The following is an 18,073-nucleotide window of genomic DNA, read 5'->3' on the forward strand; positions in this document are numbered from 1 at the left end:
TATGTATTTTCAGTAGAGATAGGTTTTTGCCATGTTGGCCAGACATAAAACGATACCTCTACGCTCAACTGATTTGAGACAAGGTCCATAACCATTAAATTGGGGAAAAAATGCTATCCTCAGTTAAGTGATGTAAGGCAACTTGCGATCCACATAAAGGGACATGAAATTGTATCCTTACCTCATATCACACAAAAAATTTAACTTAAAATGGATCAAAGATCTAAATATGGCAAAACTAAAATCTCTAGAGAAAACATACAGTTAAACCTTCATGACCTTGGGTGTATCAATAGTTTCTTAGATCTGACACGAAAACCACAAACCACAAAAGGAAAAATAAATCAATTGATTTCCTCAAAATTCAAAACTTTTATACCTCAGAAGATATGAAGAAAAAAGATGAAAGACAGAATTGTTATAATAGGAAAAACAACTGTCTTCTTTCAACACTCAACACTTCTATTAACAGATGCATTGGTTTTTTTTCCCCAGACAGACCAAATCTTGGGTACCAGCTAGGTGTCCTACAGTGCAATCTAGTTCTGACACTAACGAGAAAACATCAGACCCCACCGGCTAAGGGCTCAGTCCTAGGAAGGCAAGTCATGCCATTTGTTGCTTGCAAATTCAACTGACAAAGACAAGGATGGTAAAAAGAAAGTGACTTTATGCCAGAGCTTAGCTGAAGGGAACATATAGGCTCTTGCCTTAAGGATACTGCTTCCACTTTCGGGGCAGAAAGTGGGAGCTTTAAAAGAAGGACTTGGCAGAGTGGCATGCAGGGGATGGAGTGAGGAGGTGCAGGGTCTGTGGGACTTGCTCTGATGTTTTATCCATTAGGTGGTCTTGCTAGTACCACCATGGGCAGAGCTAGGTTGGAAATTGACTGCTGTCTCCTGGCAATCTTCTGGTAGTGGAGAGTTCCGGAGGTGCCTAGTTTGTTTCAAGGTTTGGTCCCTGGAACTTCTAAGTAAACACACAGAAAAGTTTGCAGTGTACGAAGTATCTTGTGGAGAGACGGTAAAGCTTATAATTACATTCCTAAAGAGCTAAGTAGGAAGCATAGCACAAGAAAAACAGTAAAAGTAATTCATTTCTTAAGAAAATACGGGTACTCAGTTATAAGATGACAATCACAAATAGTAGGTTCCCAGGCTACCTTATGTCTGACTTGGCCACAGATTGGAGGCTCCCACAACACACTTATTGGGTTCAGCAATTTACTACAGCACATTACAGAACCCATGAAAACAGTGTACTTCCTATTGCTGACTTATTGCCAAAGATATTTTAAAGGCTACAAATGAACAGTCAGATAAAGAGAGGCACAACGTGAAGTACGTGGAAGGGGTGCAGGCCTCCCATGCCCTCTCCAGATATGATCCTCCCAGCATCTCCCCGTGTTCAGCAACACAGACGCTCGCACTCTCCCAACCCGGTCCTTTGTTACGTAGGCAGATAGCTTACATGAGTGGCCACAGGTGATCAACTCAAACATCAGCACCTCTCCCCTTCACAGAGATGGGAGGGGAGATGAAATTTCAAATCCTCTAAAGACAAGATTGGTGCCCTTGGCAGCCAGCCCCACTGAGGCTGTCCAGGCACCCCCAGCCATCAGTCATCTTATTAGCACACGAAAGACACATCACTTGATACATTCCAAAGGCTTAGAGCTCTGTCTCAGAACCCCGCGACAGAGACCACACATTAACTCTTGTTATTTTCCAATAACCCACAAAATGGAAGAAAACAACTTCGCATTACTTTATAAGTGTCTGTTGTCCAGAATGTATAAATAACTTTTATAACTCAACAACAAAGACAACACAACCTAAAAATTGACAAAGGACTTTAACACACACTTCACCAAGAAGCACATGAAAAGATGCTTAACATCATTAGTCATAATTAAAACCATAGAGATACTCCTAAACTCACACTAGAATAGTTATACTAAAAAAAAAAAGGGTTGACAAAGATGTGCAGAAACCTGAACTAAACACTGTTTGTGACAATATGAAACGGTGCAGCCTATGTGTAAAATAATTTGGTGTTTCTTCAAACAGTTACAAATAGATTTGCAGTATAACTCAGTGATTCCATTCCTAGGTATATATCCCAAAAACCTGAAAACAGGTGTTCAAAGAAAAACTTGTATGCCCTTAAATGTGTCAAGATCATAAATATGCAGGAAAGACTTGGGAACAGTGCCAGGAAAACTGGATCAGAATGAAAAAACACATTATACTCCCAGATGGGGCAGGAGGCAAAAGTGAAATGAGTTTGTAGACTGAATTATCACATAGGAACCATGCTGATTTCCTGATCGAGGGGTTATGTGGGAGAGTGTCTGATTTCCTGATCGAGGGGTTAACCTAGGAGAGTGTCTGTGCTTTGGGTAAAATATTTACCAGAGTATTTTGTGGGATATTGCAAATCTGGTACAGCAATAACTGCTGGGGAACCTAAGAAAAGAAACAGGTTATATTTTGTACTGCTAGAAGTATGACATTATTAAAAAGTAAATTATTTTTTAAAACAACCATATCAATACTATGCCAAAAAAGCAAAGGTATCATCAAAATCCACTATAGAGGCTATGCTTCATCCAAACCTGTGAACCCTTATAAAAGCCTCAATGTCAACAGACTCCACTTAGTAAATATTATTTATTAGTATTAGAGGCTACTTCTAGTTGTTCCACCTTACTGAACCAAACGACTGTACATCTTACACATACTGACTGGTGTCTCATGTCTCTCTAAAATGTATAAAAGCAAGCTCTACCCTGACCACCTTGGGCCCATGCTGTCAGGACCTCCTGAGGCTGTGTCATGGGCATATCCTTAATCTTAGCAAAATAAGCTTTCTACACTGACTGAGACCTGACTCAGATATTTTGGGATCACAATCAACAATCACCATGGTGTGACAGTTGACTACAGCATTCAGTACAGACACATCCTATACAGGTGTGCAGCCTGGGAGCAATAGGCTACACCATATAACTTACGCGTGGAGTGGGCTCCACGATCTAGGTTTTATAAGGACACTCTATGGTGTTCACACAAAGATGAAATCACTAAGGACAAATTTCTCAGAAAGTATCCATATCTTTAGGAGATGCTTGAGTGTATTTTAAATGGTTAAAGCCTAGGAGAAAAAAAAGAAACTCAATGCCTGTTATGGTTTGATAACAAAGCTTAATAGAGTTAACATATTTCATCTAATCTAAGATACTAATGATTAACAGACATTATTTCATGCACCATCACAAATAGGTTGCCAATTAAACCGGCTTTCTGAATAACAACAAAAATGTGAATTTATTTCTATTAACGTCAGGAAAGTAAAATGAAGACGAATTACTACTTTGACATGTTAAAGCAAAAAAGGAGGAGGCAATTAGCCGAGGTCTTGCCTAAGCAAACGGAAACCAAACTTGGAGGCATTTAAATTGACTTTAAAAATTAACCAACCAACCACAGTCAATGACAAAACGCCCAGCCATCAGTCGGCTGTATGACTAGGGACGCTGAGGGAACCATCCCCACAACAGGCGGTCGCCCAGCTGGAGCCAATGAGAAATCTCACACAGCTGCCACCTCTAAGAGCTGGAAGCCCCAAACCCTGTTTTCCATTCTGGTGCTTCAGGTGTGATTCATGAATCATTCCTTTACTCAAATAAATTGCTTAAATTTATTTTGCCTAAAATTCTTCTAACCCCTAAACCCTAACCCCTAACTCCTAACTGGTAACCCCTAACTCTAACCCTAACCTCTAGCCCTAATCCTCACCCTGAACCCTAATCATACATTACTTTCTACGTTTGCATTGCTATGTCAGTGCTGATTTATTGAGTGCTGTATTGGCAAGGCTGCGTGGGTACTGCGGATTTTATATTAACATTTTTGTACTGAGGCTTTGCATTAGCATTATAGGTGTTTTCTTCATCAACACCACACTGCGGGTGTTGTATTCGTACTTCGGATGTCTTATCTGCCTTAGGAACGCTCTACTTGTGTTCTGAGGCTGCGGTGTGGACTTCACACTGCGGCCGCCCGGCCTTGGGTGAGGAGAACCTCTGCGAGCAGGATTCAGAGGGGCTTCTGGTGTCTAGTTTTCCACACCGAGACCTTCTTACTAGTCTCTGACCCCCAGCAGTCATGGCTGCAAACAAGAAGGATTTTACTCACTGTGGACGCGGCCCAGAGTTGTCCCAAAGCGAGGCAGTGCCCCCAAGGTCTGTGCTGAGAACGCTGTTCTGCCTTCGCGGTGCCCGCGGGTCTGTGCTGAAGGGAACGCAGCCCCGCCCTCGCAGTGCCCCCAAGGTCTGTTCTTACTAGAACCCAACTCTGCAGACCACCACACACCTGCGCCGTGACGCCATGCGCGGCCTTGCGCGCCGTGACGCCATGCGTAGCCTCAGGATTCTGAAAAGGCAGCATCGGGCGCCCCCTGCTGGCGCCCGGCACTGCGGGGGGGGGGGGGGCCCTCTTGCTCACCGTGTAGTGGCAGCACGCCCCCTGCTGGCAACGACGGCAATGCAGGTCCTCTTGCTTAGGCTTGAGGCCTGTGCTGCTGGGCCTTCTTGCTCCCGGTGTGGTGATGGCATGCCCCATGCTGGCCCTGGGGGCACTGCAAGATCCTCTTGCTCACGGTATGGTCCCTGTGTGCCCCTGCTGGCATCTAGGGACGCTGCAGGGCCCTCTTGCTAACAGTGTAGTCAGCAAAATTAACAGAATCTGATTTTTTAAAATATGGTCGTCCGGGCTCACGGCTGTAATCCCAGCACTTTGGGAGGCCGAGGCAGGCGAATCACAAGGTCAAGAGATCGAGACCATCCTGGCCAACATGGTGAAACCCCGTCTCTACTAAAAAATACAAAAATTAGCTGGGCCTGGTGGCCCACGCCTGTAGTCCCAGCTACTCAGGAGGCTGAGGCAGGAGAATTGCTTGAACCCAGGAGGCAGAGATTGCAGTGAGCTGAGATTGCGCCACTGCACTCCAGCCTGGCTCCTGGTGACAGAGCAAGACTCTGTCTCAAAAAAAAAAAAAAAAAAACATGGTCAAGATCCAGGAAACACAGAAGACAAATTTTAATTAATTTGATGGTATAATCTTGAAGTTTGAGAGAGTTCATATATTTCATTAAATGTAAAATTTCAATGTTTATAAAACACTATTGCCAGGCACGGTGGCTCACGCCTATAATTCCAGCACTTTGGGAGGACGAGGCAGGTGGATCATGACATCAGGAGTTCGAGACCAGCCTGACTACCACGATAAAACCCCATCTCTACTAAAAATATAAAAATTAGCTGAGTGTGGTGGCTCACACCTGTAATCCCAGCTACTCAGGAGGCTGAGGCAGGAGAATTGCTTGAACCTGGGAGGCAGAGGTTACAGTGAGCTGAGATCACGCCATTGCACTCCAGCCTGGGTGACAGAGTGAGACTGTCTCAAAAAAAATTATTTTATGTACCATTACAAATATACTAACAATTAAACTGTGACTTTTGCAACAAAGGAAAAAATGTTACAGAGGTATAAAATACTTGAAGTTCCTGTTGTGAGTTTTAATATGCCTACTTTTAAAATTTTCATTATTGTTTCAACAGCTTTAATGAGCCATTAAAACACAAACCAAAGCATTTATGGAGGGAGTGACTGTTTCGTCTGATCTCAGGTTCAGGGGCAACTTGGCTGCCCGTCCCCAACTTTTCACCCCAACTATCCGGGTGGTACCACTAAGCATTTCTCCTTGGTTCCAATATCTTTTCCCAGAAAGAAACCCATATATGTAAAACGTACTCTGGCATGCTGTGATGAGTCGCAGTCAAAGCCTCAGTGGAGGGAGAGTTGTACAATAAGCCTTGTAGAAGACTACATGAGAAGGAAATGCCACAGCGCTCCCTCCTCGAGGCTCAGGGCCTAGACAGGAAGCTTTTTGTTTACCTTTTCATCGGAGGGCCCAGGTGTCCCAAGGCAGTGGCGTCTCCACAGTGGCGCCTGCCCAAGTGGGTCCGGAGAATAACGATGCTCCATCCTCACCGGGAATTGGCCCCAGGTCCCCAGGCATCCCAAAACCACAGCCTCTCCTCCAGAAGAGTAGGAAGCTATGCAGTCCGCGGGCAGAAGGTGGGATGCTGCTGAGCAGATTAGATCCAGTTTGCATGCTGTTAAGCAGGGGCTCTGCACCACCTCCAGCAGTCCTGGTGAATCACTGAAATTCAGTGTTGGGATTATTCCAGGCCATAATTTTGGAAATTTCAACTGAAATCAAGCCCACTATCCCGTGCCTTGATCATAACGAACGGAGCTAAGAAGAAGCAAAGAAGATGCACAATAGACAAAACTCAACTGATTTTTTTTTGCATCAACAATAATGTGTAGGAATAATTGGAACTTAAAATATTAAAATACCATTTACAACAGCCCTCCCAAAATTGAATCCATTAAGTATAAATCTCACAAAACATATAAAAAGCATTTAGAAAACCATGAATCACAGTTGAGATAAATAAAAATAAACATATATAAGGCCGGACATGGTGGCTCATGCCTGTAATCTCAGAACTTTGGAAAGCTGAGGCAGGTGGATCATCTGAGGTCAGGAATTCAAAACCAGCCTGACCGAGAAACCCAGTCTTTACTAAAAAATACAGAAATTACCTGGGTGTGGTGGCATGTACCTGTAGTCCCAGCTACTCGGGAGGCTGAGGCAGGAGAATTGCTTGAACCCAGTAGGTGGAGGTTGCAGTGAGCCGAGATAGAGCCATTGCAATCCAGTCTAGACAACAAGAGCTGAACTCCATCTCAAAAAAAAATTTTAAATAAATATGTATATGTAAATGCAGAGATATTACTTGTTTTAGAGAAATACAGTCATTATTCTGTAGATGACAGTTCTTCAAACTTGATCTATAGATTAAGCCAAATCACAATCAAACAACTACCTAAACACAGAATGGATGACATAAGGCTGAAGAAGAGCAAAGTTTAAAATGTTATACAACCAGATCTAAACACTTACGTAAAACCACAGTAATAAAGAAAATGTGATATTGGTGAACGAGTAGATACATAGATGAGTGGAACAGAATAGAGAACTCCATTATATGCTCAAGCCAACTGATTTTTTCAAATGGGGCAAAGGAAGGCCGAAGTGGGTGCATCACCTGAGGTCAGGAGTTCAAGACCAGCCTGGCCAACATGGCAAAACCTCCTCTCTACTAAAAATACAAAAATTAGTGGGGCGTGGTGGCATGCGCCTGTAATCCCAGCTACTCAGGAGGCTGAGGCAGGAGAACCACTTGAACCGGAGGGGAGAGGTTGCAGTGAGCTGAGATCACGCCACTGTACTCCAGCCTGAGCAACAGAGTAGGACTCTGTCTCAATAAAAATAAAATTAAAAAAAAAATGAAACAAAATCAAACAACAACAACAAACCCTTGCTTTCTCCACTACAACTCTCCACTATGGGGAGTTGCTAACCAAAAATTCAGACATCACAAAGAATCTCTCAATGCTTCTCAACAGAACCCCTGAGGGAATTCTAGATACTTCTATTTTTTATTAGTGATAAAGCTCTGTAACTCGCTGTGTTAAACAACCAGACCATCCACACCTGCTTTTCCTGGGGTGCAGTCAAAGGGAACAAAGGCAATTCAATGGAGAAAGAAAAGTGTGTTCCACAAATGGTAACAGAACAACTAGAAACCATATGAGAAAACTGTGAACAAAGACACAAACTTCCTGAAAAAAATCATTCAAAATAGAGAACAGACTTAAATTTTCAAATGGCACGTTTTAATATAAGAAAAATCTACATGGCCTTGGGTTTTGGAATGAGTTATTAGATATAATATCAAAAGCCAAGGTCTCCCTCTGTTGCCCAAGCTGGAGTGTAGTGGCGAGATCATAGCTCACTGCAACCTCAAACTCCTGGGCTCAAGTGATCCTCCCAGCTCAGTCTCTCAAAATGCTGGGATTACAAGCATGAGCCACAATGCCAGCCAACACTTGGTTTTCTATGGTGCAATACATGCATACTTTTTTTGGTAGCAACTATAGAATAAACAAAAACATCAAAAATGATAATATTAACACTTGTCATGAGGAAAAAGCAACTTAAAACAACAATGAGGATAGCACTGAATATCTACTAAAACAGCTACTTTTTTTTTGGAAACAGAGTCTTGCTCCATTCCCCAGGCTGGACTGCAGTGGTGCAATCTCAGTTCACTGCAGCCTCAACCTTCTGGGCTCAAGCAATCCTCCCATTTCAGCCTCGCAAGTAGCTGGGACTACAGGCATGTGCCACCACAGCGTGTTACTTCTTTGTATTTTTAGTAGAGATGGGGTTTTGCCATGTGACTCAGGCTGGTCCTAAACTCCTGGGCTAAAGTGATCCACCTGCCCTGGCCTCTCAAAGTGCTGGGATTATAGGCATGAGCTACCATGCCCAGCAAAATGGCTGGAACCTTTCTGTAAATGCAATAGAAATTGCAACAGGAACTCTCATTTATTGCAGGTGAAATGCATAATAGTACAGCAAGTATATACCTGCCTTTGATTACTTTTGATCACTTTTTTTTTTTTTTTTTTTTTGAGACAGTCTCACTCTGTTGCCCAGGCTGGAGTACAATGGCATAATCTTGGCTCACTGCAACTTCTGCCTTCCAGCTTCAAGCGATTCTCCTGTCTCAGTCTCCCGAGTAGTTGGGAGCACAGGCTCCCACCACCATGGCCAGCTAATTTTTGAATTTTTAGTAGAGACAGGGTTTTACCACATTGGACAGGCTGGTCTCAAACTCCTGACCTCAGGTGATCTACCCACCTTGGCCTCCCAAAGTGCTGGGATCACAGGTGTGAGCTAGCAACCTGTTGCTGTACGTGCTCAGCAACCTTTGATTTCTGATCTCATGAATGTTTCTCAAATGTTTCTCCACTACAACTCTTCACTGTGGGGAGGTGCTAATCAAACTATTCGAACATCACAGTAAGCAAAGAATCTCTCAATGATTCTCAACAGAACCCCTGAGGGAGTTCTGGAGACTTCTATTTTTTATTAGTGATAAAGTTCTGTAACTCACTGTGTTAAACACCCAAACTAACCACACCTGCTTTTCCTGGGGTGCTGGCCCAGCTCGCAAGGGATGCCCCCTAAGCCCAGGCTGCCCTCTGAAAACTCAAGGAGCACCCTGGCTCCCCAGAATGCAACACAGGAGACCTGTCCATTTGGACATTGCACCTGGTAGAAACACAGTGTTACAAATAGAGGCTCCCTCTGCCAGGCTCAAGGCCTGCTCTCCCATCTGGGTACCTTCTGATCCAGGAAAGACCCTCCTATTCTGGAGTCAGGAGAGAATACTGCCCCACAGCACCTCCCACCCAGCCAGCCCCAGGTGGACCAACATCCAGCCATAAGTCATTCCTGCCCCTTGTTTGTCTTTTCCCATTTTATCACTCCAGCGGCACTAGCCGAGCCCCCCTCATCACCATGAGCTGTGGATCCAGAAGTGGAAAGCAAAACACAGTGCTCAGAGAAGACCTCACATGACTAGGAGGCAGGGGCTGGCTCTGCTCAATAGCAAGCAAAAAATAACAGGGAATTCAGATGGAACTGGGAGATCCAGGGACCAGCCCTGAGGGACTGGAAAAGATAATTCAAGGACAGGCTGTCTCGGGGACGCTCAATGACCAGATACACCCAATCCTCTCTCTGTCCATCAGGACAGGCTCTAAGGGACACTGCTTGAGTAGATTTACCCAGTCCTCCTTCTACCCATTAGGACTGGCTCTGTCTTGGGGGGCACTGAGTGACAAGACCCACCAGCCATCTTCCCATTAGAGAAGGCTCTGTCCAGGGTGACAGTGAGTGACAAGACCCACACAGTTACCTTTCTACCCATCAGGACAGGCTCTGTCTCAGGGAGACATTGGATAAACAGACCCATCCAGTCCTCATTCTACCCATCAGGTGCCATTGTAAGTGCTTGGCAGGGATCATGACCAGACTCTATTCCAACAGGACCCTGAAGCGAATAGAGTGTTAGGAGGCAAATGTGTTACACATGGAGCAGAATCACTCAGAGGGTCACAGAGGGCAGCTGTAGAGAGGGTCAGAGCAGACACATGGAGGAGGAGCTGGAGATCACAAAAGTGAACAAAGTGTAGTTTGCTAAGAAGTTAACAGCCTGGGCTCTGACAGAGACAAGAGGCCATTACAACCAAATCAGAGGGAGCAGGTGGGAAAGCAGAGATGGACTAGTACATTTAGGACATTTAGGAGAACCACAGCCTAAGAAGGCAAGTTATTTTGTCCCCTGAGTCTACAAGGCTAGAAAACAAGCATTAAAATGCCCTGATCTCAGACATGGGACAACAGATATGGAGGATGAGGCTCATGCTGTCCTCCTTCGTGCCCACCAGAGCAACCACCTAACCTGATGTCCAGCTGCTGAGGGCATTCTTAGGTCAAAGAGACAGGACAAAAGTGTCCATGAGTGGAGCTAGCAATGAGGAGAGCCCTGCTGAGTGGGCCACAAAGAAAAGGTGCTGTGGAACACTAAGGCTTCGAGGAAGGTGCACAGAGCGATGGGTGAAAAAATCCCGATGCTTAAGGTGTGGCAGGGAAGTGGGCAGAGGGAGACCGCCCTGGTCCCAGCTCCCACTGGGCTACCCACCCGCAATCCTAACCTGATCCATACACCAACCCCAACCAAACCAGAACCCAATCACAAATCCTAACTTCTAACCCCTGAACCCTAATCCCAGCATTAACACTATCCCTATAATAACTCTGCATTATAACTTCTGACATGGATTGAGTTTTATCTGTTTATGCAGTTATGAGCATCTGGACTTTCCCTTCATGCATGCGGGAAGACGTTCCATGGCTTCATGGCATTTGAGGAAGGGATGGAGCAGTTTTTGCACACCGACCATTCATTAGGCTGCTGTTGGGAATTCACAAACACCACAGCTATTAATCCTCCGAGTTATATGTATTGCCCCCTTTTTAAGTGAATCAGTGTTTTTTTCCCCATTCAAGCTCACAGCTTAATGCTCTTCATTAAATCCCTTTTCATGCAACATTAATCTGGGGGGAAACACAAGCATTTAATCCATAGCATTCCACCTCTGCCCCCAATAAATTAATGTCCTTTTCACATGCAAAATACATTTATCCCATCCCAATAGCCCCCAAAATCTTACCTCATTCTAGCGCTAGTTCTAAAGTCTACAGTCCAAAGTCCCATTTAAATACTATCTAAATCAGATATGGGTGAGACTCCACGTACGATTCATTCTGAGGCAAAATTCTTCTCCAGCTATGAATGTGCAAAACCAAACAAACTATGTGCTGCCAAAAAAACAACAGTAGGACAGGCACAGGAGAGACAATCCCATCCCAAAAAGGGGAAATAGGGAAGAAGGAAAGGGTGACAGTTTCCAGGCAACTTCAAAACCTAGCAAGGCAAATTCCATGGGATCTCAAGGTTCAGTAACAATCCTCTTTGGCTAGGTGTTCTGCCTTCAGATTCACTGGGGTCGATGCAGATGTGTGAAAGGGGAAAAAATGGCCCACTGAAGATTTAGCCATGGTACCTAGGAGATGGCTCTGAGCATGGTTGGAAATGGAAGTTGACAGCACAGTTAGAAGCATAAGCATTATGCCAGCAATGAGTATATGATGCCAGTCCCTCGTAACTAGAACACACCGTCCAGGAAACAGGAGTGATCCTTCTCACTATTACACCTTATATCACACTAATGAAATCTTTGCATCTTACACCAAGAAGTTTGGGCTCAGTGACTCTGGAGACTCTGATAAGTTGCACAAAGGTAAAAAAATGTTCACAGTCTATGACTGATTACAGTCTTCATAAATTTGGGGAAAAAATATGCTACAGTTTTAAAGATGACAGCAAACAAGAAAAGATAGTTGCCTTCATCAGTTTGGGCTGCTATAACAGAATACTATAGACTGGTGGATTAAAAAACAAGCATTTATTTCTTACAATTCTGGAGACTGACAAGTCTAAGATCAAGACACCAGCTGATTCAGTTTCTGGTATGGGCTGTCTTCCTGGTTTGTAAGTGATGCTCTCTTACTATAGCCTCACATGGCAGAAGACTTTCATCTTAGAGAACACACAAATAATAATGAATAGAATGTTGAAAGAAATATGGACTACAAAAGCCATTCTGATGACGTCTCAGATAGAAATAAAGAGCATATTATTGGATAAGGAAGAAACAGCAATCCTTGTTATGAAATGGCAAAGAATTTGGCAAAATTGTGTTTATGATCTAGTGTTTTGTGAAAGGTAGAATTTGCAAGTAATGAAATTAAATATTTAGCTAAACAAATTTATTTTTTATATTATCTTTGAACTGACAGATAAAATTGCATATATTTATCATATATGTTGCTGAAGAGAATTCTAAGCAAAGTATTGAAGGAGTGGCTTTATTCCTCCTGGCTGCTTATAGTAAAATGTAAGAAAAAAAATGAATTGAAGATGAAATTTTTATGCAAAAAAGAACTAGAAATTACAGATGGGAAAATTCTCAGCCTATCCATATTGCACACACAAAAAACGTAGATAGCATGTTTTCAAGTGTGATGGCTCTGCTGCTAAACAAAATAAAATTAAAAAGACAAAAAAATTAGATAGCATGTTTGGAAGAGGGCACAATAGTGTGACAGGCTATTTGATAAGATTAATGTGGGTGTGACTGCCTAGAAGCTCAATATAAAGCACAGTGATAAATTAGTAGTCTCCACCAAGATGCAGAAAGAAAGAACGGATACATGCAAGTCAAGTATATCCATTTTCCAAAAGGAGCATTCTAACAACTAAAGCTGTTGAAATAGAGTGTGTGCTACCTGTGATAGAGTTTCCCTATTGCTGGAAGTGTATATTCAAGGATGCTGTCTCATCAGTCATGGTTAGTACTTCCTGTGACTCCATCAGTAATGTGACTCCATCAGTAGATACTAACAGTGGATATCACTGTGGGGTAGAAATATGTGGTGATTTTAATGATCTTCTTTATACCTTCATGCATGCCCTGCATTTTTACAATACAATTATGTTATTTTGTATTCTGAAAACACAGTCATTTCTATTTATTTAAAAATTAAGAAGGCTCTTTAAATTAGGTCTGACTGAGAAAATATTAGGGAGGCAGTAACCCTCCTTAATGTTGAATTTTTTTTGTTTGTTTGTTTTTGTTTTGTTTTTTATGTTGAATATTTCTTTTAATAAATTATTCAGCAAAAAGGTTTCAGCTCTAAGACTCTTCATGAAATGTCATCCCATACATAGTATATAAGATCTGAGAGTCAACTCTGCAAGAGAAACAGACAGATAACAAACTAGGAATCATACACAGAAAAGAGAACCAAAGTAGAATTTCTGCAATGAAACTTTAACAGAAGCATAAAAAGCCAACAGACAGTAAAGTCAAAATTGATGACCCTCCTATTTTGTCAGGAGAGTAGGAAATAAGAAGCCTGGACTCAGGCAGCTCTGAGACAGCATAGCCTACACACAGAGATGCCTACACACATGTGAGCAACACTGAAGACACAGTTTCAGAAAGCAGAATCCCGGGTCTGGCTCCTTTCTGATGTGTGACCTCACATGAGCCACTTAATCTTTTTGTGCGTGTTTCCCTGTCTGAAAAATGGGATGATAATTCCATTTATCTTCAACAGTTTCTCTGAAGATTAAATGAGTTAACACAGGTAAAGAACTTAGAACAGTGCCTGGTACACAGTAAGTAGAATACATGCTTAATGCATTTTAGGATTTTTATTTTTACAAAAGAATTTGATGATTAACTACTCATCTATAACAAGTAGATTGACATAAATGATATTCAAAGCTTTTCCCATCTCAAACATCAAAAAATGTTCTGTTTCTGTGGTCAGAGTGGGATCTATGAGATCAACAACTGTATCACAAAATAACAAAGTCTTTGAATAATTAAGCAGAAGAATAGACTGTACTTTAAAAACACCTAAGCTGCAAATTATTTTCAGCAAAGGTACATAAATTTATAAACATCTTATTGAAAGCCAAAAAACTTCCAGCAAGCAGGAAATCAAGAATAGGAGGACTTGCACATTAACCATTATCAGTAAATTAGGATGCGTGAAGCAACATTGTTATTTCTTTTTAGTTAGACTTCTATCCTAATTAGTTAACATAAAACCATCATAACAGTTTTCATAAGTTTACTCATGACTTGGGCCTAGCCCTATTTTTCCCACAATTCCTTCAGTATTTCTTTTTTTTAATTTTTTTTTTTTTTTTTTAAGACGGGGGTTTCACCATGTTGGTCAGACTGGTCTTGAACTCCCGATCTCAGGTGATCCGCCTGCCTTGGCCTCCAAAGTGCTTGGATTACAGGGGTGAGCCACCACGCCCAGCCTCCTTCAGTATTTCTAACCATCTTCTACTACCAAAAAAGGTTTATGAACAGAACCTTCATGGATAGGGCAGACTGAAATAGATTTTGAAGTCAAAATTCAGGTAATATAGTTTTTAATCCTTTATTTTTATTTTTAAAATTACTTTTAAACATTCATTTCAATTCTATAGTCAAAAGACTCACCAGCACACCCTAGGGACATTATTAATAATATTCTTTCAACAGACTTAAAAATATCAGAAAACATACTAGAATATCTTTCAATTTCTCAGTGACCTTACATTTCTCTCCCTGATTTCAAATCCGGGTTTGTTTACACTAACAAAGGAGCTCTGGCTTAACTGAATTGGAGTCTGGCAATCTGAGCTCAAATATGAGGTCCATTTTGACTAGCTAAATGAATCCAAGCAACTTCTCAAACTTTGCCACACTCTTTTCTTTCAGTAGAGTTTTCTTTATATTAAATATAAAACATATTGAAACCTAATACATGTGAAAATTATATCAAGTCATGTTATATAAATAAGACCAAAGATGTTAGATTAATGAAATATTGTATCCCCCACCCTCTCCCAAGAAAACCTGAACATGCTCAGGCTGAAGAGTGAAGGAAACACACCCTTGTTAGAGTATATGAAAGTTCAAGGGAAATAAAAGGGAGCCATAAATAAAGAAGACTATTCTCATCTCCTTCATTTAACTCACTTCTACACTGTAAGACTAGGGGATTAAAAAGTATTTAAGAAATGACAAGAGATTAAAGGGGCTATCTCCTTTTGTAGTATTGGGATGCAAGATTAAAATAATTCACCAAGACAAAAGTATGCCAAATTACAGGGTCTTTATTGCCGGTGACCGCGGAGGACTCACGTCTCTCTAACCCGCGGCCCCGAGGGGAGAGTGTCAAGGCTTTTTATACCCGAAAGATCACCTTGGGAGTGGGGTTGAGGAATGGGGAGGGGGATCAACGGGCCCCAGACATTCCGAGGGCTGGTGGATTCTGTAAATCATCTCCTGGGCAGGGACAGGGGGTGGGGGCCTCCGGACATTCCGAGGGCTCGGGGGTTTATTGTCACTTTAATTGCTACATAAATGATTCACAAAAGTCAAGACAAACATTAGTTTACATATTGGGTACCGACAAAAGTCAAGATAAACGTTAGTTTACATGTGGTTTGGGTACCGGTGGAAATTATAGATCTTAGTTCACAGGGGCCAAGATGAGATTAGCTTGGGCTGTGCATTCTGATAAGCAAAGGCCAGCAATTCTATCAGTTACTGATGAGAAAGGTGAACAACTTCACCTGGTGGACATTATCCAGAGCAGACTAGCAGTCTTATTTACAGAAACCAAGTCAGCAGTTATTGCAAGGAGAATGGGGCAGTTATTACAACTCATTTTTGGAGACACAGCTTTGTCTTATAAAATGGCATTGCTCAGGTTCTGGCTCCAGGCCAGCTATAGCACAATTTCCCCTTCCCATGCTTGGGTAAAGAACTTAGAACAGTGCCTGGTACACAGTAAGCAGAACACATGCTTTGTTGAGAGAAGGGACGATGCATGGCCTGCTTATCTGGCACAGGATGAGAATTAATGGAAGACCATGCTCCATGCTCCATGCTCTTGCTTTTAAGCAAGGAAGACCTCTTTGAAACACCAGAATGTGACCAGACTTGCTGGCTCTAGCTGCAGCCTTTTCCCTATCTGTTTACTGATTGTATCTAAAGTAGAGCATGCTCTATACCTCCAAAGGAAATGCCAAATCGCCAAAGCTATAGATCATCTGCTTGATGCTTTGCTTCTTTTTCACCCCCTACATCCCTGAGCACATGCTTCTTTGTTTAAACACTCAATAAATAGTGTGGGTCTCCAGTGCTCGGAGCCTTCATATCCTCCTACTCATCTCAGGCCCCTGGGAGCCCACCTTTATGCACTTACTTTTGTCTCTTAATTTCTTTGTCTCTGCCCACCCTGTTACTTCCTAGGTTGTATCTGTGCTGGTACCCCAACATTTTGGTGCCCAACCGTGGGGTTCAAAGAAGCTTCGGTGAAGGAACACTCCAGCATACAAACAGGAGGACTATGGACAAAGAAAACCCAAGGACTACATTAAGAAGCTTTGTGGCTAAGCTAAAGTGCTCGGAAGTGCCAGAGACACACGGGCTAAGGAGTGAGGAGGCTTAATGCTTACTTTGAGTCTGCAAAGGCAGCTCTTAAAGGGGAGTTAAAGTTAGTACTAGCCACTTGCTGTGTCAGTTGTTTTCAATGAGTCTGTCTTTCATTGCTTTATAAAGAAGGAGCTGGGGAAGAAGAAAATTGCAATTGGAATGAGGGAATCAAAGATGACTAAGAAAAAAAAGAAAAAGAAAAAGAAAAAAGCTCTAGTGGGAAGATCCACCAAGGCCAGCAAGCTGCACCCCTGGCAGGAGGAGGGAGCACAGCAAGCAAAAGTATCACCCTCAGTCAAGTTGGCAGTGGTGGGGAAAGAAAAAGAAAAAAAAATGGAAAAAGCCCACAGCAAAGAAAGTGTTGTACTGGCCTGAGCATAGAAAGTCAACACCAAGACAAAAGTATGCCAAATTGCAGGGTCTTTATTGTCGGCGACCATGGAGGACTCGCTTCTCTCCAACCTGTGGCCCCAAAAGGAGGGTGTCAAGACATTTTATACCCATAAAACCACCTCAGGGGTGAGGGTGAGGGGCTTCAGACATTCTGAGGGCTAGTGGATTCTGTAAATCACCTCCTAGGCAGAGATGAGGGTGAGGGGCTCCAGACATTCCAAGGGCCAGGGGACTTTTGACATTCTGATTGTTACTTAAGTGGTTCACAAAAGTCAAGATAAGCATTTGTTTACACATTGTCTGGGTAGGGTGGAAATCACAGACCTTAATTACTTATTACAAGTCACAGGCGCCAAGATGGTGTGGGTTTGGACTGCTTGCCTGTCACATTAGGGGTTACAGAGAGCAGTTTCAACAGAAAGCCAAGGTATGGTTGAGGTATGCAGTTTTATGGGGCTTTTACCATGTCACAAAAGCTCACAGCGGCGTTCCAGCGAACAGTCTCAGCCCAAGTCCAGCAACTGTGGCCCAGATTCCATAGCGAGCAGCACATGCAGAACACAAGCGGCATGCAGCAAGCAGCAGCTGTGTGGGGGCAGGTCCAAATACCTGCATGCTGCTCTCTGCAGGTGTTCCACAGTACAATTTTGTGTGTTCTTTGTAAACAAGTAACATTTGAAATTGTAATTACCTTCTAAGGTTTAAGTAAAATTTAAATTCTAATAATAATTACTGTTTTATCTCTGAGGTAACTCTTTTAAAATCCAATTTAAGCAGTAGCCTCTAAAGGGAAAGAAATTACACCTGGCCCATGAATTAGTTAAAAAGCAATTAGAAACTAAGCATGTAAAACCACACCCTTTAAAGGAAAACTTTAAGCCAAATTAAATAGTTAAGTTAAAAAGTAAAAATGTTAAGCCCATTCTCAAAAAGTAAAATGACCAAACCTGCCTGATATTGCCCTGTTGGAAAACTTAAAAGTTGTTTCAAAAGCGAAACCTGCTGCTTCAGTGGGTGTATACATGCCTTCCACAGCAGTAATCGGGTCTAGTCA

At 42.5% G+C, this 18,073-nt stretch overlaps 1 protein-coding gene across 1 annotated transcript in view; it reads left to right on the forward strand.

The window, feature by feature from the left end:
- The window catches only part of LOC135271795 (uncharacterized), a 91,119-nt gene extending 74,418 nt beyond the window's left edge, over positions 1-16,701 (forward strand). Inside the window, exon 5 of the mRNA XM_064369789.1 lies at positions 16,444-16,701. Coding sequence (XP_064225859.1) covers positions 16,444-16,509 — 66 coding nt within the window. The 3' untranslated portion in view covers positions 16,510-16,701. The remainder of the gene's footprint in view (positions 1-16,443) is intronic.
- Positions 16,702-18,073: the final 1,372 nt, after the last annotated feature.

The sequence above is a fragment of the Aotus nancymaae genome, unplaced genomic scaffold (genome assembly GCF_030222135.1).
Source record: "Aotus nancymaae isolate 86718 unplaced genomic scaffold, 86718_ANA_hifiasm-v0.15.2.pri h1tg000090l, whole genome shotgun sequence".
NCBI lineage: Eukaryota > Metazoa > Chordata > Mammalia > Primates > Aotidae > Aotus > Aotus nancymaae.